General features: G+C 41.0%; 1 protein-coding gene across 1 annotated transcript in view; it reads right to left on the bottom strand.

Moving 5' to 3' along the window:
* canx (calnexin) overlaps nt 1-19,845 on the bottom strand; it is a 28,045-nt gene extending 8,200 nt beyond the window's left edge. Inside the window, exons 1-11 of the mRNA XM_060884487.1 lie at nt 19,723-19,845; nt 10,469-10,675; nt 8,948-9,021; nt 8,785-8,843; nt 6,548-6,689; nt 6,325-6,406; nt 5,623-5,815; nt 4,839-5,028; nt 3,893-4,006; nt 3,287-3,443; nt 1,595-1,810 (exon numbers count right to left, since the gene is read on the bottom strand). Of these exons, the coding sequence (XP_060740470.1) occupies nt 1,595-1,810; nt 3,287-3,443; nt 3,893-4,006; nt 4,839-5,028; nt 5,623-5,815; nt 6,325-6,406; nt 6,548-6,689; nt 8,785-8,843; nt 8,948-9,021; nt 10,469-10,672 (1,431 nt within the window). The 5' untranslated portion in view covers nt 10,673-10,675; nt 19,723-19,845. The remainder of the gene's footprint in view (nt 1-1,594; nt 1,811-3,286; nt 3,444-3,892; nt 4,007-4,838; nt 5,029-5,622; nt 5,816-6,324; nt 6,407-6,547; nt 6,690-8,784; nt 8,844-8,947; nt 9,022-10,468; nt 10,676-19,722) is intronic.
* Nucleotides 19,846-23,494: the final 3,649 nt, after the last annotated feature.

The following is a 23,494-nucleotide window of genomic DNA, read 5'->3' as shown; positions in this document are numbered from 1 at the left end:
TAATAACTTGCACAAGAATTTGTATAAGAGACGTCACACAAACAGATGAAAAACCTGCGTGTAACAGTAAAGGTACGAAAAGATGCTTTATAACAAGTCATAACAGGAACTTGTTAATGTTTAAGAACATTGATGATAAAGTGCTATAAAGCACATTGTCACTCTTCAAATTAGTTTCTTATGCATCATGTGTTATTCCTCTCTTCCTGTCCCCATCTCTCTCCCTGTCCCAGTCCCTCCCTGACTCTCCCCCTGTCACAGTCCCTCCCTGACTCTCCCCCTGTCCCAGTCCCTCCCTGTCTCTCCCCCTGTCCCAGTCCCTCCCTGACTCTCCACCTGTCCCAGTCCCTCCCTGTCTCTCCCCCCGTCCCAGTCCCTCCCTGTCTCTCCCCCCGTCCCAGTCCCTCCCTGTCTCTCCCCCTGTCCCAGTCCCTCCCTGTCTCTCCCCCTGTCCCAGTCCCTCCCTGTCTCTCCCCCTGTCCCAGTCCCAGTCTCTCTCCCTGTCCCAGTCCCAGTCTCTCTCCCGGTCCCAGTCCCAGTCCCAGTCTCTCTCCCGGTCCCAGTCCCAGTCCCAGTCTCTCTCCCTGTCCCAGTCCCAGTCTCTCTCCCTGTCCCAGTCCCTCTCCCTGTCCCAGTCTCTCTCCCTGTCCCAGTCCCTCTCCCTGTCCCAGTCCCTCTCCCTGTCCCAGTCTCTCTCCCTGTCCCAGTCCCAGTCTCTCTCCCTGTCCCAGTCCCAGTCTCTCTCCCTGTCCCAGTCCCTCTCCCAGTCCCAGTCCCAGTCTCTCTCCCTGTCCCAGTCCCAGTCCCTCTCCCTGTCCCAGTCCCTCTCCCTGTCCCAGTCCCTCTCCCTGTCCCAGTCCCTCTCCCTGTCCCAGTCCCTGTCTCTCTCCCTGTCCCAGTCCCTGTCTCTCTCCCTGTCCCAGTCCCTGTCTCTCTCCCTGTCCAAGTCATTGTCTCTCTCCCTGTCCAAGTCATTGTCTCTCTCCCTGTCCCAGTCCCTGTCTCTCTCCCTGTCCAAGTCCCTGTCTCTCTCCCTGTCCCAGTCCCCGTCTCTCTCCCTGTCCCAGTCCCCGTCTCTCTCCCTGTCCCAGTCCCTGTCTCTCTCCCTGTCCCAGTCCCCGTCTCTCTTCCCGTCTCTGTCTGCCTACCTCGCTTCCTGTCTGTGTAGTCTGATTTAATTCTATTAAAGTACATTAATTTCTCCACTTGTTTGATTTTGTTTGCCAATCATGAACGAATTCATTCACTTTTTCTGTCTCTCACTCTCTCTCCCTGTCTCTCATTCCCCATGCCTGTCTCTTTCAGACTCTTTTCAGGTCTGTCTGTCTCGCTCTCACCCTCCCTCCCTCTCGGTCTCTCTCTTTCTGTCCTTGTCCCTGTCTAGCTCCCCGTCTCTCCTTTTCTGGTTAAAATGAATACACATTAAATTATTTCTGGATAAATCTATGGTGCAATAACAGATTTCATCAGACGTTCTGAAGGGGGTCTGGATCCAGAAGATTTCAAAACAGCAAGTTAAAGCACCAAAGACACCCATAGAAGAAATCTTCTTCCACTTCACACACAGAGAGAGATGAATAAGAGTGAAGAGTACCTCAGCTGCTCCCTCTGCGGCTTTCTTCAGGCGCCAGCCTTCTTCTGCCCACTTTTCGGCAACGTTGTGGTCCGATGTGATGAAGAAGTTGTCAAAAAAGATGTCTGATGACATGGACCAGAGCTCCAGACCCACAGCACTGACAGGTGTCATGCGGAATGGATGCAGATCCTCAAAGTAGTCCGGGTTGGGGATCTTCCTGGGCTTCCAAACTCCCTATAGTGAGAGGTAAAATTCAGCACTTTACCAGAACGTATAAGGCAATGATTATGGCACAAAATATACACTTCATATTTGGGTGCATTATTTGGACTGAACATATATTTTGTTCTAAACAGATAAAAATAACAGACACCCATTTTTTATTAAAGCAAGCTTGCCAGACAGAAGATGTCTTGACTTGCAAAAGTATTGCAGATGTGACTCTTCCTGATAGACCAAGTGAAGCTGAACTGTCGACCAGGAGGAAGGCAATAATTTAAAGCTTAATGCTCACTCCTAACTAGGGTTGCAAAGGGGTGGAAAGTTTCCGGTAAATTTCCACAGGAACTTAATCTGGGGAATTTTGGAAATATTCCAAATTGGAAACTTTACGGGAATTTATGGAAGTTGATTGGGAATTTACAGGAATTTATTGGAATTTACAGGAATTTATGGAAATTATTGGGAAATATAGGGAAATGTATATAAACTATATCATATACAAACAAACATTTTGTTTGGTCATAAGCAGACATGCATGCAAGGTAATACAAATTTTAAAAATGACGTCTTGACTGATTTAATTATAAGCAGAACTTTGATTATTTCATTGAGTAAGACAAAAGTATAATAAACATTATTATGCTTGTAATAAACAAACTTAATAACTGTAACAAACATATTTCCCTATGATTGCTGGAAAATGAAAGCATCCCCCACCCTTGCCCTTCTAAAAAAAAGTCCCAATCAAAATGTAAAATGAAGCATTTTTTAATCAAGTGAGTGTGTGAGGGAGGGCCATCAAATGATCTGTGCATGTGGTAACACTCCTAATTTACTGCTTATTAAGAGTTAGAAAGGTAGTTAATAAGTTTAGGTATTGGGTACCATTAAGAATGTAGAATAAGGTAATGCAGAATAATAATATGTGTTTAATAAGTACTAATAAATAGCCAATATTCTATTAATATTCATGCTAATAAACAACTAGTGACCCTAAAATAAAGTGTTACTGTGCATGTTATGGAAGAATGCAAGTACATGCAGGGGGTGTGGCCTCAATGGCCCTCCAGTAAGCAGTGTGCAAGTGACCAAGGAATGCAGGGTACAAATTCAACTTAAATTGCATTAAATCTTGTTGTTTTAAACAAAATTATGCTGCAAGATTTTTTGAACTACATTTACGTTCCTTGTTATAGGCAACTCTGCATTTTTTTAAAAATTCCCAGTTTCCATATATTCCCGTTAATTCCCATATATTCCCGTTAATTCCTATATATTCCCATGCAACCCTACTCCTAACAGACTCGTAATCAGATTAAAGATGCTAAAACCGCCGTCACATACACTGCAGGCTCGGGTTCAGCTGCAACATTTACAATGTAACAGCTAAACTCTCACCCTGAGAAATGAGGCCCATGCTAATGAAAGGAGACAAGAAATACTGACATTTCTCAACAGGTAACTCTTTTGCAGATTTTGCACCATTACCTGATAGTTGGGGTTGTCGATCATTGGTGGCTTCCACTTGCCCTTGTAGTTGGGGTTGTCAATCAGAGGCCTCTCCCATTTTCCACAGCCTGGGGCAGACTCACAGGCAGGGTTAGGGACCTGGGGAGCCTCCCACTCACCATCCATATCCTCATCCCTATAGAGAGAGAAAGCAACAGAGCACAGAACAGAAAATCACAGATATAGAAAGGGATTACACACGCACTTGCACGCGCATGCACGCACGCACTTGCACGCGCGCACACACGCACGCACACACGCACGCACAATCTAATTTTCGCTTGCTCCTGGGAAATGACATTAATTGAATTCAAACCGGCATCTGGAACAGCACATGGCCCGGAGATCCTCAGGCTATAAAGCTAAAATCTCAGATGAAAACCGATCCATCTTTACTAGGCCATTTACTATCACACCATAATAATGTTACATGGACATTTTAACACCTACCAACACCAATTTTGAGCACTTTATGCTACCAGTCTTGCAACCAGTTTTCCACGTCCCTATATAGTGAACGCAGATCTACATTTTGTAGCTATTAGTTCATGGTAAGTTTGAATATAAACAGAGTTGGAACTTTACCAGTCTTCTGGTTTGATGGCATTAGGGTCACCAATGTATTCAGGCTCATCGTCCAGCCAGCCGTCAGGCTTCACTGCATTTTCATCACTGATCTTAGCTGGCGCATCCTCATCCCTGGCACAGAGAGAGAGACAGAGAGAGAGACAGAGAGAGAGACAGAGAGAGAGACAGAGAGAGAGACAGAGAGAGAGAGAGGGAGAGAGAGAGATAGATGTTGGAATAACAGCAGCACAGCATGACATTAGTTCTCTGTCTCAGTAAAATCAAAATATCTTAAGTAGCGTCTGTTAGTGCCATTTTTATGACACTGGGGTTAAACTTCTGAGGGAACGACAGATGTTGTTGTGGCAGCTATTGCTTATACAGGAAAATGTCACGGGACACGAGGAGAGTTGAGTCACTTGTCAAAAAATAGTTTGATGACCAAATTTAAGCACCAATGATAAAATGAAAGAGATGGCACAGATACACTTATGAGTCACCACAGGCAAAGACGTGGTGAATTAAAACTCACTGAATTTTTCATTTCCCAGTTAATAGCATGGGGGATTTCAGCCTCAATTATTAGCCTTAATGTCTGCTTTTTTTTTTGTACTGATGAATCAATTTATGGTGCAACATGCACATGGCACCTGCATTTTGTCAATGTTCAAGTCAAGTAGTTCAGGCTGCTGGTGAAGGTGCTGGGTATCAGTGTGGAGAATGTATTTCTTGGCAAACACAGCGGCCATTGAGATGTGAAAGAACACCATGGGACACAAGCCAGGAAGAACTTCTACCCAGTATTAGTAGGCTTCTCCTAATAAATTGGCCAGTATATATACACTGTAGTTCCCAGGTAACCAAAAAAACCACAGGACAGGGAGAGCACACCCCTGGAACATTAAACTTCTGAGACTATTAAAGGAATTGATCTTTGTAAAGGCGCACATATATAAGCACATACCAGTCTTCGGGCTTGACAGCATCTGGGTCCTGGATCTTCGGCCTCTCGTCCCAGTCCTCGGGCTTGTGGTCGTCGGGATCTTCGATCTCAGCGGCAGGGTTTACAGCAGGGGTCATATCATTCAGCAGGCTGCCGCTGTTCACCACCGTCTGGTCAATCAGTATCTCGAAGCTGTTGTCTGGGTTTAACACTACAGGGAACAGCACGCGACAGGACACGGTATTCATTATTTCACTAACTGGTCACGTACATTACCTTCTGTCACGCTGAGCTGTCTGTATTCTTCCTTTTATTGTCTTGATGTTAGCGCTCATTCTTTCCATTCACTAGCGAGTTACTGTAGCGGTCATTCATTTAGAGTCTTCAGTGTCAATTACCGCCCTGTTGATTTATTTATACTATTCATTTAATCAGTCACTATTTCAGGACACTGATAATGTCAGGATTGGTTAATCTCAAACACTGAACTGGTATCACAATGGCTTTGACCAGCTGTCTGATCAGAACCAAAGGTGTGTGAAGTTCCCTGACATCATAGAGCTTCCACATCAACACAAGACACAGACAATCTTGCGTATCACCATCACACGATGCAGATCACCATCATGTGGTTGGAATTCTTTTTTTTGCCTTAGATTTGCACACATCACTAAACGGTGATCAATACAGCCCAGTGTTGCCAGCAACCTAAACGATGCTTAGAATCATGTGCAGTTATCTGGTTTTATTTATCAGATATGATATAAGATCTTGATAAAAACTGCTAAACGGCTGGTAATCTTACCCAGTGTGTACAGGTGGGTTTTCTTGTCCGTGTAGTATGTGCGAAGATCTGAATCGGGCTTTTTGGCGTGTTTTTCCTCGTACTCGCCCGTCTTGGGGTTCTTGTGGCGGAAGATGAAGTGAAGTTTGTAGTCCTCGCCACACTTATCCGGTCCGAACATGATGGTGTACGGGGTCTTATCCACAAACTCGTCCTGAATGAGGGAGAGAGGATGGGAGAAGGACTGTGAGAAATCGAGGACTTCGCACTCGGCTCACTGTGACGGTGAACTGCTTGTGTACAGAATGAGGAAAACACATCTTGTCACATCGTGCGTGGGGTGTATTACTTGTTATTCATTACTAATACATAGTTACTCCACTGACAGGCTATATCTCTCCACCATTAAAAGTCGGGACAAACCCAGGAGAGAACTGCTAATAAATTCATTAGCAATCCCCTCTTGAATTCTATAAACCCGTAGTAGAGTTTACACATTTTTTTCTTATTATTGTATCTGCAAACATGTGTCCAGTTTTATAACGGACACTGTGAGCATTTTAGTAGTGTTACACCACTTCCAGAAGTATTTGGATTGCTGGAAATGTGTGCCATAGTGCAGAAATGAGAAACTATTTATAAAAAAAAAAAAAAGATTTATTACAGATCAGATTAGTCAGACATTAAATTGGATAAAGCGTAAAGTTTTTTTTTTTTTTTTACCAGGTTAAGGTCTTCGCTCTGGGAGAGCAGTTTGACGTAGGCACCTCCACAGTCGATTCCATTCTGGAAGTTCACCTCGTACCTGAACAACACCATCACAACAGTTCAGGATACGTTTCTAGAGCAATTTGTGCAACGTTAACTTAAAGCAATAGGCTGAATAGAAAGCCATTGGGTATCTGTCCAAACGTGCGTTCGTTCACGTCTACAAGTGCACACTCACTGGACGATGAGGGGTTTGGTGTTGAAGACGAAAGGTCGCAGTAGAAGAGCAGAGATGGCGTGATGTTTGGCTCTGGACTTCAGTACAAGGCCTTTATCACCTGGCAGCTTGGAGTCCTTCATCTCTTCAACCTCCCACTGACCTGAGAACACAAAGTACACAGTGTTTACATTACAACAAACATCTTTGTTTTGTTTTTTTTGTCTTTTTATTCCCATGAATTTAGCTATCAGAAGATACAATTTGTTGGAGTTGCCTGCTTTAGTTGGCAGCAGTTAAAGCATCTATTGTGCAAAATGAAAATGAGGTTTTACTTCTGCAACTACAAGTTTCACAAACTTTCATCATAAATGTTTCCAAGTGCTTAGATATGAAATAATCAAATATTTTTAGGAATATAGTTTCCCATTCACTAGACAGAACAGGACCATCATTTTCTATTAAAAAGCAGACAAATACAACAAAATAATATAAAAAGGTACACATCCGAAAACTTCTATGTATTCATTCTACGGTCACACGTATAACCTCTCAGCTCTTGAGCTTACGGTGATTGTCACTTTTTCCTTTTGTTAAAAAGGGCATAAACCCTGAGGACTGTGGATCATTGGGTTCAATTTCTCTTTTCTTATGACGTTATTAATGCATCATCCCTTTGATTAAGTCTATAAAACGACCGTTATCTTGATAAATCTTTTGCTTGAGATATTGCTCAGAAATCCACTGTCGCTCTCTCGTGGAGATTGAGATTTCATTGCAATCCGAGTGACCATGTGGTAACACATTATTCCGCAACTCCTACAAAAATACACAGGCATGACGGTTACACCTATAGAATGTCAGGAGTGGAAAGTCAGACAGGACTTATGACAGTTTAGTTGGGGATGTGGTAGCTTAGTGGTTTAGCAAGTGGGTAGATTGCAAGTTCGAATCCCAGACTGACCAAGCTGCCACTTCTGGGCCCCTGAGCAAGGCCCTTAAACCTCAAATGATATTAAAATATAAGTCAGTCATTCTTGATAAGGGCACAATGCTGGAAACATAAAAGTAAATGATCAGTAGAGCTGGTTATATCAATGTTTAGTGTTTGTGCTGATTTTAAATCTCTGCTACATACTGAAAACCTCCCCCTGGGCAGGCACTATGCCAAAAAACACTCATTATACATCAGATAATTCTGTTATTATAATTATACACTTAGTTCTGGTCCACTAATATGATTGGCTGAATGGTGTTCCATGCTATGGTTAAATGCTAATCCAGTGCTACTAGAATTGGGCCCCTGTGCAAGGCCCTTAACCCTCTCTGCACCAAGGGCACTGTTTTGTGGATGTCGCTGCGCTCTAACCCCAACATCCAAAGCTGGATATGCGAAGAAACAATTACACTGTGCTATAATGTATATGTGACACAGATGTACAGATCAATACGCTCTACCTAGCTAGCAGGCCAAAGTAAGTGTTGCTTCTTTGAGGTAAATTTTCGCTAAAGACTCAAAAATAAATCGAATATTCGGCCATATTTTGTCTGAAAGGTCACTTCATCGATATGAATTTCTTGTTCATGTATCTGTTGTATAAAATAATATCAGACTCACAACCATGCAACCAAGCTCAGGCGAATCACAGCCAGGCCAACATTCAGTCTAACCACATTGTTGTTAATGCCATGTCGCATAATTCAAAGCCCTTGAGATGAAGGGAAAAGTTGAAGCTGAATCTATGAACATTATTGAAAATACAAAGATAAACGTGTGTAACTGTGTGCTTTAGCTACCTCATAAAAGATTAAAAACGCGTTCACACCTATTAGTCCGAATCGGACGGAAATTTGCTGCTTTTGTTCAGTATGTGATTTGTTTTGGTTTCTCACACTACATAATGAAATAAACAAAAACAACACTTGTTGAGGATCATGTAAATCTGAAAACATAATCAGGTCCCAACAATACAAGACTAGACAATTACAGAGATATCTCCACAACACAATGCAATTCTGCAGCACTACAGCTCTCAAAATACGTGACGCGTGTTGTTAATTTCATGAGGATCGACTCAGGACTATCTAACCGTGTTAAAGATCAGCTGTATCTGGAGCGAGGCTACAGCGTTCAGAGGCTCTTGTGCTGGTTGCGATGCTGTGTTGTCGGCTGTGTGTAAACGAACTGGAATACATACCGGGTTTCTTTTAAACTTAACAAGCAACTCATTCGAGGAGCTCTAAAAACAAACTCTTACCATCATACTTGGCGATTTCTTCATCAATGCCTTCCTTCTTAGCCTTGGATAAAACCCACCTGTGAAAAAGGTTTGGAAAAAGGAAAAAAAAAAGCAGTGTAAACACATCAGTTACTTCTGTTGCTCATGAATCTGCTATATAAATCTTTAAAATAAATCTCACCCGTCCAGTGTTCCTTTATCGAATGACTCAGCGAAGAAGTGCTCGCCCTTTGGTTCTGGAGCTTTGTACGTCACCTGGAACACAGACATCGTCAGGCCTCGTGAATTTTCACGGAGTTCGTTCAGAAGCAAGAAACCAAGTCGTTTCATTCTACTTTCAGATTTCCGTTCATCTTTATACATGCTGCTCTGTGTGATAATGTTCAGGGTCTATCCATCGATCCATCCATCTTTCTATCTATCTGCAGCAAAGCACAAGTTAACTTGTGACTGTCTGGATCTATGAAACCTTTCCGACTCTCAGGCAACATGGCTATTTTTCCTGTCACACGTGCTCAACATGGTTAATAATTAAAACTTAAAATTGTTCAAATGCGTTAATAAATTTATATGAAATGGCTACTATGGCAGTTAGGTTTTTCCTCTAGTCTTTTTTTAATGTGCGTCCCTGTGTATGCAGCTGGAGACTGATCATAAAGAAAAGATGGTTAACTAAACACTAGAATGAATTCTTTCATCTTTCTGCACTACACCGCCTAAAAAGAGATGGATTCACATGAGCTATACTGTCCTCACTCTTATTGGAAGCATTTACAGACCATAAATCTTCTCTCATATTGGTCACGTACATGAACACGCTCACGATGGTTACTGCTCGTGTTGCCGGATGTCGGCAGATCTCGCCGAAAACAAATTGTCTCCGTTCACTTTGTCGCTGTGTCACTTTATGAGTGAACAGCCATTTACTCGTGCTCGTCTTTTGCCCAAAGGACATTACTCGACCTTCAAAATCTCAATCACTCTACTGCAGGCGTTACATGCTTTGTATCACTTGAGCTCTAGTGTTTATTTGGACGCAGCGATGTTTTCACTAGACTAAGTTTACGCACTAAATGACCTTTCACACACATGATCCCGCAAATGCCAGTTTCTCGATAAAACGCACATCCGAGCTGTGCGTCGTGTGACTGTCTGGCTGCGAGGTTTCTGCTCTACTTTGCATGAAAACAAGAAAGTTTAATGTGGAGTAAGGATTGGTTGGCGAGAAGCGTGGGGTGTCCGTTCTGCAAAGAGAACTAGAGATATAACGAGAAACAAAAACAATGATGTGAAGTCACAGTAAGTGCTGCTGCATATAGTCAAGTTTCACAAGCTGCTCAAATTCTGTTGATTTTCGGTAACTATAGCTGCAACGAGGACAAACCCCCCACCTTAGCACCAGAGCTGATCTTTATTTACTGATAAGATGTCTTACAGAACGGAATTACAGTTCCCTGGAAATTAAACAGCAAAGCTACAAACCTCAGCAAAAAAAAAAAACACAACAAAACTAATTTCCTGTTTATTTCAGAATCTCCAGGATACTTCCTATTTCTATTGTGCAGGTTCTCTCATTTTGGGCTTGTACGCCACGTCAGAGTTCCGCAGCATGTGATTACTCAACTCGGGTGTGCTGGGACTAGAATTAAAGCCAGATACAGTCTCTAAGGAGAGACTGTATGGATGGAGCTGTTAGTCTTACGGTAGGAGCAGCTGGAGTGGGCGTCGGCTTCTCTTCCTCCTCCTCGATTTCAACGTCTCCATCTCCGTCCAGCAGCTCTTCATCTACCAGGTTGTCTTCCACGTGCACGTCATCGTCTTCGTCCTCCTCGTGAGCCCGCACCTGCAGCGTCACGCACACGCTCAGTGCCAGCAGCAGCACACACAACCGCACCTTCAGCTCCATAGTCTAGACAAAGAGGAGGAAAAAGGAATTAAAATGGGAATTTAAGACCATGCTTGTACTGAATATTCCAGGTTGCTAAGAAGTTAATCGGCATGTCCTCCTGGGAAAAGTCACGACCCTGTGGTTTCTACAAGCACTACAGGCACTACTACTTTCTATAAGCACTACAGGTTAAAGCATTAACTTCTATAACGTAGAATGTTTTAAGTCGCATTAAACTGCAAAACAGCATCGTCGCCTGATGACATTTTTCACTCTACTTACACATCAGTAACTTGGCAGTAATTACAGTTTCCTTCAGCTATTAAAAGAGCACCTGATGTTTTTTGAATTAATAGTAATGTTTTTTGGATCTTTTACAAAACGTATACATATAGCAACTCCGAATTAGCTGTTACTATAGTAACGACAGCAACGATGACAATAATGCTCATTAATCCTATTAATCCTGTCATGTGCCTTACAGCAGGTACAAGTGTCTAAGCTGCTGTTATAGAAAACAGCTCTGTGGCTTATAAAGTCCCTTCGGAATTTGACGACTTTGCAATCGCAGAAATGAACACAAAATCAAGCAAACTCAGAGATATTTGGTGGAGCTGGCAACTTTTCGAACTACTGTAATGAAAACTTTAGACAAATCAGGGACAAGATGCATCGTAAGACATCGAAACATGCAATCAGACCAAGCCCTGGTGTGTGGAACATGAGTACAGCTATTACTGAGAGTAAAGATAGTAAAAGTAGCTTCGCTGGTAAGCGTTAAACAGAATAATCCTGTGCTTGCAGTTTCACCTGTTAAAGCAGTTTTCAGCAAACAGAAAAAAAAAAGAAACTGAGCAAAAAAACTGAAATTTGCATCATAAATTTGAAGGAAAAAAAAAGATGCAGCCAAATCCTGAAGGGACTGATGACATTTTAACACCACACTGTGTTTGTGCTGTTAAATACTGCTCAGATATTAATCTGCCTGTAATTAAGTTCTAATTAGCCAGGTCTATCAAACAAACAAACAAGCAAATAAATAAATAAACTGACATGCGGTGTGCAGCGCTCCAGGTGGAGTCATGTTGCTGCGGACATTCTGATTAATCGCCAAAAACAGACTTAAGTTTCATTTCTCTGTTTTCCAAGAAGGTTTATGATGCCACCTGAGGAGATTTTCATGAGTTAAAGTTTTCGCTGTGTGTAAGAGATCCAAAAGTCGAACATTACACAAACAGCCAAATAACATCATTGTCTAATGTCAACAGAGTCGTGTGACCATCACCTCGCTGCCAGGCGCCTATCGCCACGGCGACAGGAGCAAGGCAGGGAGTCCTGCAGCCTCAGCTCTTTACCTTAAGGAGATTTAACCCAAGGAGATTACAACAAGTGCACTAACACACACACGCGCACACACACACACACACACACACACATTAACTAATTGGGTTTACACATTACCAGTCTACTCCCAGATGAAAATAAGAGACTTGAAAGACTGATGTTAATCCTGAAACTCTATGTCCGTCTGAACAAAGCACTCATTTCACACGTCATTAACAGCGTCATCGTCGCACTGAGGCACCAGTCAGAAAAACAATAAAAGGCAGAGTATGGGATTTTAAAACACCATTACCCTACTGCGATAATGTAGCTTTGGGGGCTTGAGGCATAGGAAATAATCCCTTTTCTACTTCCTCTTTGTGCATATCATAGAAGATAATCTAAATTAACATCGCAGAAAGCAGAGAGGAATCAGTCCTGTGCCCTGAAGCAGAACATAATCCTCATTTCCCGTCCAAACCAGAAAGAATAAAACAAGCCACAAATGCCTGTTCAATGTTTCAGGGAGTTCTCAGTCATTTCATGCGACTCCTGTTGAACCTGTGGACCTCGAGCAAACCTACTGAGGGTTTCTAAGAGGATGTATCCATAAACATACAAGAAGCTCCTCAACTCACACACACACACACACACACACACACACACACACACACACCCCTAGCATCCCTCCTCCCTCCCCCAGAATCACTCCTCTAATGAGCTTAAGGGTGAATTCATATAAGCAGCGTTTAGTCTGTTTTATTCAAACCAAGGCTCGCAAAATTTAAATGAATTTCAATTGAATGTAGAATAGTGTAAAGAATACAAGATACATCAATCAAAAATGATTTTCAGAATTCTCTCCACTGCACATACTCATGTACTTTGAATCCCAGATCCACCAAGCCGCCACTGCTGGGCCCATGAGCAAGGCTCTTAACCCTCAAATTCTCAGCTGTATAAATGTAAATGTAGGTTAACAAGAAATTTAAGACAAATATAGTGACATTTAAAGGAGGGTTATGTGAGTGGTGCGGCAGGATTTTTAACTGCGACAGACGCCGGTGTCAGCACTCTCAGTTTTAAAGACAGGCGCTGCACTTCACGTACGGTGAGCAAACCCCTTACCTCCTCCGCTATAAATGACCCCCCTGCGTCATTGAGAACCTGCAGCCATGACGGGGATGATTTTTGGTGTGGTGTCCCGTGTGCAGTGTGAAAGCAATTAAACCACAAATAAACCCCACCGCAGGAAGTCAACAAAACATGGTGTGTATTTTGGGTTGAAGTATTTTTGTTAAACGGACCCTCAAGAGAAAAAAACATGCCAAAAAAAACACAGCTGCAGTAACGTGTGCTCCTTAAAATAAGAGGAAATAAACACTGAATAAATAAATAAAACAGTGTTGTCTGTGCTCAGGTGATTTCTGTACATTTCTACATGCACTTGATGATGGTGGGTTTATCGTTCACTTATTATCTTTCACTCTATTTCTGACCAATGAGTCTCATGATGACGGTCTGAATACCAGCCATTCATTTCCTACTGAGCTACTGATCCTACACCTACACACACACACAATCATACACACAAAATCACACACACACACAATCATACACACACACACACACAATCATACACACACACACACAATCATACACACACACACACAATCATACACACACACACACAATCATACACACACACACAATCAATCATACACACACACACACAATCAATCATACACACACACACACAATCAATCATACACACACACACACAATCAATCATACACACACACACACACAATCAATCATACACACACACACACAATCAATCATACACACACACACACACAATCAATCATACACACACACACACAATCAATCATACACACACACACACAATCAATCATACACACACACACAATCAATCATACACATACACACACACAATCAATCATTCATACACACACAAAATCACACACACACACAAAATCACACACACACACACAAAATCACACACACACACACAAAATCACACACACACACAAAATCACACACACACACAAAATCACACACACACACAAAATCACACACACACACAAAATCACACACACACACAAAATCACACACACACACACAAAATCACACACACAAAATCACACACACACACACACAAAATCACACACACACACAAAATCACACACACACAAAATCACACACACACACACAAAATCACACACACACACACACAAAATCACACACACACAAAATCACACACACACACACACAATCAATCATACACACACACACACACAATCAATCATACACACACACACACAATCAATCATACACACACACACAATCAATCATACACATACACACACACAATCAATCATTCATACACACACAAAATCACACACACACACAAAATCACACACACACACACAAAATCACACACACACACAAAATCACACACACACACAAAATCACACACACACACAAAATCACACACACACACAAAATCACACACACACACAAAATCACACACACACACAAAATCACACACACACACAAAATCACACACACACACAAAATCACACACACAAAATCACACACACAAAATCACACACACAAAATCACACACACAAAATCACACACACAAAATCACACACACAAAATCACACACACACACACAAAATCACACACACACACACACAAAATCACACACACACACACACACAAAATCACACACACACACACACAAAATCACACACACACACACAAAATCACACACACACACACAAAATCACACACACACACACACACACACACACAAAATCACACACACACACACAAAATCACACACACACACACACAAAATCACACACACACACACACAAAATCACACACACACACACACAAAATCACACACACACACAAAATCACACACACACACAAAATCACACACACACACAAAATCACACACACACACAAAATCACACACACACACAAAATCACACACACACACAAAATCACACACACACACAAAATCACACACACACACAAAATCACACACACACACACAAAATCACACACACACACACACAAAATCACACACACACACACAAAATCACACACACACACACAAAATCACACACACACACACAAAATCACACACACACACACAAAATCACACACACACACACAAAATCTCACACACACACAAAATCACACACACACACAAAATCACACACACACACAAAATCACACACACACACAAAATCACACACACACACAAAATCACACACACACACAAAATCACACACACACACAAAATCACACACACACACAAAATCACACACACACACAAAATCACACACACACACACAAAATCACACACACACACACACAAAATCACACACACACACACAAAATCACACACACACACACAAAATCACACACACACACACAAAATCACACACACACACACAAAATCACACACACACACACAAAATCACACACACACACACAAAATCTCACACACACACAAAATCACACACACACACAAAATCTCACACACACACAAAATCTCACACACACACAAAATCACACACACTAGTAGATTTAGTTTGACTTTGTATCAACAACTCTGAAATGAACAGTATTGGTAATTAAGGCAGGAAGACCAACACACACAATCCTCGTGTTTGTTTGTCATTAACCTTGTTTTTAACTTTTACTTAAGAGCACGACATGACATCAGTTTACTAATGAAAGCAGAGAGTATAATATCCATAACAGTCCGAACTGACATGTCCAAGCCTTTTAGCTCTTTTAGTTTTTAGTGTTCAGTTAAATCATTTACATAAAAATGCACATAACTGAATAAACTGCAATGAAGGAGTTGCTACAGAAGTTGAGGGGATTCATGTTTAGAAAAAAGCAGAGATGCTGAACTAAAGTCAGATTAGGTCCGATTAGACTGAAATACTTATCTGGGTCTGCATCACAGCCGCAGTTGGTGACTGTTCGTTTGGTCTATTCATATGCAAAGCTTTTGTGGTTAAGTTTTACTAAGGCGTAAAGTCAACAGCGATGCTCCCGGGACTAATGGGGATGGTGTGTTTCTCCCAGTGGAATTACAAAGGGTGCCAACTCTTGCAGGTTATTCGACAACAGCTGGTGTTTACACCAATCATTATGGTGTTATTTGTAAACACTGATAGCAACCTTTGTATTTAGTATGTTACGGCTCACGCCACCGACAGCGAAGTCTCGCGAGCCTCGGAACAAGAAGAGAAGATAATCTGTCTGTGGATTAAACAGAGCCTAAGGTTTGATAAAGAATCACACAGTAATAAGTGCAAACAATAAGCTCAGACAACAACAGACACAAGGGCAGAGCAGAGTGACCAATTCAAGCTCTGAAGTACGAAGGCTCAATGGGGCAGAGCTGGGCTCAGAGCTCGGAACCAAATTACGAACAGAAAGGAATCGGCTTAGAAGATTAAGACGAGATGGTTTAATCGATCCGATCAGACACGGCTCTGACACCTCAAATCCAGCAATTGTGGATAAGAAACCCAATGGTTGGTTTCGCTGAACAGAAATATATTTTGGTGTCTTAAACCCAACATACAGGAGGGTTTAAAAAATAGATAACTTGAATCCCACTTCCTTCATGTGCTGTCTTTTTTGTTTCTCCAAGCCAAGAGTATCTGTTACCTTCTTCTGTCTCACACCCCCAGCCTACTGTCCAAACATGTCAGAGAAGGTTCAGGATTTGCCCTTTCACACCACCAGCACATCTTTACACAATTATCAGGCAGAGCAAAAATGACAGCCATAAAAATCCAATAAACACCTTGCAACACTTAGAAAATGAAGGACAGCTTCCACACAAAAGTGTTTAGTTTTAGTTTACTTAGCTGTGCTTCATCATGTGGCAAGTTAACACACATCCTAAGCTAAGCTCTCACACACTGCTGTCTGAGCCTGGGGTAAATACAGGCTGGAGATTTAGTGTGTTTCATTCAGCTACTTAGCTTAAAACATTTACTGGATATGCGTTTGAGCTCTTGAGACATCGTCTGTCTTATACAGGTTAAAAACTGTGAGGTAAAAGTGATGCTCTGTCACACAAACACACTTACATACATAGTCTCTGGGTTTGTAGTCTCATTGTTTCTTTGACATAAAAATGCAACTCTATTTATTAAATGCGCACACACACACACACACACACAAACACACATGCCTTACAAACCAATATGATTTTTATTTATCATCTACGAAACCTGATTTTTAACCAATAAACTGAAATTAAAACTGAAGTTAAACGGTTCCACTCTGTTTAAGGAATATATATAATTCTGTAAATAAAGGTGAGTTTCAATCATTTTAACTCGAATTTAGGCACAAAATTTGTAAATAATTAAATAGAAAAAGAAAGAAAAGAAACTATTTAAGAAACAGACTGAAACCATGAGAACAAATAAAACTACTTGATGGTAAACAATTAACACTATACTCTTTACTCTATAGTTTGTTTAAATTAGTTGCTGTAGAGAATATTGTTTAATAAAAGAGTCAGAGACGTAAACGTAAGTAATATAAAAATATAATCAGGGCCATATGTTTCTCTATAAGGTGTAAAGTAACAGGGGATTAAAAGTAAAATTAAGATATGCAGAGACAGAAAGACAAAAAGATGTTTTAGACACACACACACACACACACACACACAGTTTTTGGCCTACTGTACAGGTCAAGTCTGGGCTTGATACATAAACAAGGTGGACATGGAGAAGGTAAAGATATAAACAGAGAATTAACTGCCATTGTGCTGCTTCCTGTGAGGAACATGAACACACAACAAGGCACTTTTTACACTACACATGTTATAAAACATTTAGCTGATATAAAGCTTCACAGGCCTAAAGCTGAGTAAATAATAAATCTATTTTAATTATGGGGGATTCTGGAATGTTCCAAACCGGAAGTGGCATTAATAAATCTATGTATGACACGTGCATGTATGACCAGTCAGGCTGGTTTAGACCCCCACAGCTCACACACACACACACACACATTCACACTCTCTCTCTCACACACACACACATTCACACTCTCTCTCTCTCACACACACACACATTCACACTCTCTCTCTCACACACACACACATTCACACTCTCTCTCTCACACACACACATTCACACTCTCTCTCTCACACACACACATTCACACTCTCTCTCTCTCACACACACACACACATTCACACTCTCTCTCTCACACACACACACACATTCACACTCTCTCACACACACACTCACACACACACTCTCTCACACACACACACTCACACACACACTCTCTCACACACACTCTCTCACACACACTCTCTCACACACACACTCTCTCACACACACTCTCTCACACACACTCTCTCACACACACTCTCTCACACACACACTCTCTCACACACACACTCACTCACACACACTCTCTCACACACACACTCACTCACACTCTCTCACACACACACTCACTCACACTCTCTCACACACACACTCACTCACACTCTCTCACACACACACTCACTCACACTCTCTCACACTCTCTCTCACACACACTCACACTCTCTCTCACACACACTCACACTCTCTCTCACACACACTCACACTCTCTCTCACACACACTCACACTCTCTCTCACACACACTCACACTCTCTCTCACACACACTCACACTCTCTCTCACACACACTCACACTCTCTCTCACACACACTCACACTCTCTCTCACACACACTCACACTCTCTCTCACACACACTCACACTCTCTCTCACACACTCACACTCTCTCTCACACACACTCACACTCTCTCTCTCACACACACACACACTCTCTCTCACACACACACACACACACTCTCTCTCACACACACTCACTCTCACACACACTCACACTCTCTCTCACACACACTCACACTCTCTCTCACACACACTCACACTCTCTCTCACACACACTCACACTCTCTCTCACACACACTCACACTCTCTCTCACACACACACACACTCTCTCTCACACACACTCACACTCTCTCTCACACACACTCACACTCTCTCTCACACACACTCACACACACTCACACTCACACACACTCTCACACACACTCACACTCACTCTCTCATGAATATCCCTGATAATAGAAGGACTGATACTACATACTACAAAAACTCGTCCCAACACTCAATGTTTTTAATCTTAAAAGCCTGACTGTAAATGTTGTGATTCACAGTCTGAATGTCAACAAGACATGTAGCCATAACGTGTTAATGCGTGTAAGTCATTAGCACAGAGCCTCTGTAGTGTCCTTACTGAGGGAATAAAGAAGCGTTTAAAATCCAGCCTTAAGTACATTTATTAATCACCTACCGTGTGTTTACATTCACTTCACTATTATACACTAATCGGTTATTTGACTCAGAATCAGAACCTTTGTATAAATCTAACAGGTTCTGCAGTTTCATTCTCACTGACATGACACCCACAGAATTTAGCTTTAGCTTTAGCTAATTAGCACCGCTAGCTACCGGCCTCGCGCCACGCAGCTCCTGCACCTCGACACTGACACTGAACTACACGCATTCTACACCACACAGCCGCTGTTAACTCATTAAACCACCTTCACACGTTTTATATAAATGTGTAAATAAGACGTGTGATGAGTTTACTCACCCTTTCGCTCTCTGACGGACCCAAACCTCCTGGAACTAAAGAGGATCACGTGTGACTGTGGAGAATGAATGCTGAAATAGTAGTCCCACCCTCTGCCTTTTCCAATTGGCTACTAAATTTCACATGAACCCGTCTTTCAAGTATTGTCATTCAGTAATTGGCTGGATTTTATGTCTGTCATGAAGCTCAGACTCCTCCTCCGACCTGAACCTCGTGGACGGCGTTGATTGGCTCAGAAAGAAGGGGAAGCGCACAATGATTGGCTACAGAAGCAAGAGGCACAATTTTGTGGTTTATGAATTAAGGCTATGAATTTAAACTAGATTAAATTAAATTGTGAGATTATATTCTCTATAAGTGGGAAGAAACACACACTTATCAAAAATTGTTACAAATAAGAGACTGGACAGTTAAACGTGAACCCTGATGCCTGATGTAATGCTTTTCTGCTCATCATGGTTGTAAATAGTGATTATTCGAATCCGATTCGATTATTCGAACTATAGATTTTCTGTCATCTCGAACCAATCTGAACATTCTGCTATATTCATTTCGTGAGCTCACATGTGAAGTAATTGTAGATTTAAAAAAAACCATCCTCTAAACCACAGACTCTAAAGTTTGCCATGTGGTTATTGTAATTAGTACAGTAAACAAAATCAACATACAAGTGAAAGTAAAAAGAAAACAAATACACTAATGTATACAGAGTAGAATAAGTTCAATAATGTTTCATCATAATGAAACTGTATTGTGATTCATTATAATGCCACTGTAATAATCATTTATTCATTTTATCAAAATGTCTAGTGGTCATGGTAGTAATGCTAGAAGCACTGAAATAAGGTGGAAAAAGAAATGTGGGTGTCATTTTGTGGTGTTGTAGGGAAATAATCTTGAACCACTTGTTATGGTCTTCCTAGATTTTTCAAAGCTGTTTGCCTTAATCAAAAGTTTTCCAGTTAAACGTTAATGAAAGAGGAACATTTGGTACTGTTAGTTTGGAAATATGAAGACAGTGTGAATGATCCAAAATAGAATAGAAATAAAAAAAAATCTTATATATCGTGTATAATCTTCTCGTGTAGAGTTGTGTGTTGTGAGAGTCATGTTGCACACACTCCACTGGAGTGTCATCTGTGTCAACATCTGCCCCCACACAAACATTAACAGACCTGTGTTTTTCAATCCCCTAACAAAAGACTAAACTCATTTACATTTTAAAGGGGACAAAGTTCACTCATTAGCATATGTGGTTACTGTAAACACTTAATGAAACCAAACTACTATGTAAACACTTAATAAAACCAAACTATTAATTCGTCATATGCAAGTAACATGTTTATGTGTTTTAAAAGACTCCCTTAAAGAAATAAGATAAGATAAGATAAGATAAGATAAGATATACCTTTATTCGTCCCACAATGGGGAAATTTCTCTGTTACAGCAGCAAAGAGAAAGAAATGCACATTATGTATATATATATATATATATATATATATATATATATATATATATATATATATATATATATATATATATAAGACATAATATAGTATACAGTATATACACAGCACAATGTATAAATACAAAGAAGAAAAATGTTCCAGTGTTTAGCAAACTAATCTCTATCCACCATATTAGTATTGCGTGTGCAGTTACCACAAACAAGAGTTTCAACACGTTTCTCTGTAATGAGCAGATGTTTGTTTACTCCAGATATATGCTTATAATTACAATCCAAGGGCAGTTGTTATATTCTATTATTAAAGATATGCAAATGAAAAAACACAATAAATTAACAACAGAAACTACAACAGAAGTGATCAGGAAGAAAGGTAGGAAGGTGTTGGTGTGTCACCTGGAAGGAGTAAAGATGGTAAAGGAAACATGGTGATGGAACAAGGAAGTACAGGAAAGCATTCAGTGGAAGAGGCTAGCTTAAAAGAAGTGGGACGTATAAAGGGCCGGAGAAAATAAACATGATTACCAGGAATCGCAGTGTGAATGGTAGAGTGAAGAGGCACATGGTAAAGGCCAAACAGAAACCATACAATGAGTTGTATGCCAGGTTAGACCTGAGGGAAGGCAGGGAGGATTTGTACAGTTTAGCGAGACAGCAAGATAGAGATGGGAAGGCGCTAACAGAAGAGGACAGTGTGCAAGATGAAGAGAGTATTTTGAGGTCCTGATATTTAAAAACAAGGCAGATGTGCATAGTTGTAGCAACTACAGAGGTATAAAGCTTAAAAGCCACACAATGAAGCTTGAAGCTATAGGCTAAAAAAGGAAGTGGATATTTGTGAGCAGCAGTATGGCTTCATGCCCAGAAAAAGCCTCTGATGCAATTTTTGCTTTGAGAATGTTAATGGAGAAGTACAGTGATGTTCAGAAGGAGTGACGAGGATGGACAAGATTAGGAACGAGCACATCAGTGGGACAGCTCAGGTTGGCTGTTTTGGGGACAAGGTCAGAGAGGCTAGATTGAGATGGTTTGGACATGTACAGAGGAGGGAGATGGTTATATTGGTAGAAGGATGTTGGAGATGGAGCTGCCAGGTAAGAGGTCAAGACGAAGGCCAAAGAGGAGATATATGGATGTGTTAAATGAGGACATAAAATTAATTGGTGTGAGAGTAGAGGATGCAGAGTATAGGTGGAAACAGATGATTCGCTGTGGCGATCCCTAACGCGATAAGCTGAAAGTAGAAGAAGAAAGAAGGCACGAGAGAAAGTCTTACTCAGAGTTTTATACAGTAAAAGCTACAGGAAAAACAGGAGATACAGGAATTCTGCTTACAGTGCTTAACTTCACAATAACTTTCACTTCCTCTCCACTGAAATGCAACATATTGATATTGACCTCCATGTGTATTAATCTTTCAGCCAAGATCTTTTAAAAATATTGCAGTGTAGGCCATGTTCATTAGCATTTTATATCATTTATGTGATATATTCCCAGGTGTGCACTGTATGTCTGCTTACAAACCTGAAGAGGTAAGCTGTTCAGTATACCTTGCTTGACCTCTTCGGTTACTGAGTACCTGTAAGAAGCCCTGTACCAGCAGCAGAAACCTAACAACAAACATTTCAGCTCAGATCTTGATAAAAACAAGCAAACGACTCCATTCACACTTATGAAGATCCACAAGACCCTTAAATAAAGAGCAATCTGAAGTAAATGTGAATAAAATTTAAAAGTGCACACAAGGAACATACTATTTCAAAGAAAGATAGAGAACTTGACCATTGACCCATAATTATCTATGTGGTTAATGATTCTAGCTTTCTGCAAAGATTGTATCTCTGATCATTTCTGAAAAAGAAACTCTCTGTATATGTAACCACTAAGCATTTCCAAGACACAAACCAAGGACCCTTAAGTGATGCAAGATTAAACTTTTTTTAAAAGTAAAGCTACATTACGTTAACAAAAAGCAATTTATCTCTGCAAGTCTTCAGTCGCTGTACCATGAAGGTGGTTGATATATTAAGAACGTTTCTCACTGGTTGGTACAATTAGAAAGAAAAAAAATCAGAAAAAAAGAACATTCTAGAGCGAGATTTGGTGTATGTAAATAAAATTCACCAGTGTACATATATTGCTGTATACGTGATGAAGGAGAAGCAGGGTGTTATTTGCGTCTGATCACGTACGCCCTAATGCTGTCTTCTCTCCAATTGGTAGTCGCTGCACAAAGTCGCTCCATTTGCGTAAACTTGAACCTTGTCGCCTCTCTAGCCATGCCCACTTCAATGGTCGCTCTCAGAC

This window comes from Tachysurus vachellii, chromosome 13, assembly GCF_030014155.1.
Source record: "Tachysurus vachellii isolate PV-2020 chromosome 13, HZAU_Pvac_v1, whole genome shotgun sequence".
Taxonomy (NCBI): Eukaryota; Metazoa; Chordata; class Actinopteri; order Siluriformes; family Bagridae; genus Tachysurus; species Tachysurus vachellii.
Note: the sequence above shows the minus strand (reverse complement) of the source record. Positions and strands in the feature narration are given on the sequence as shown.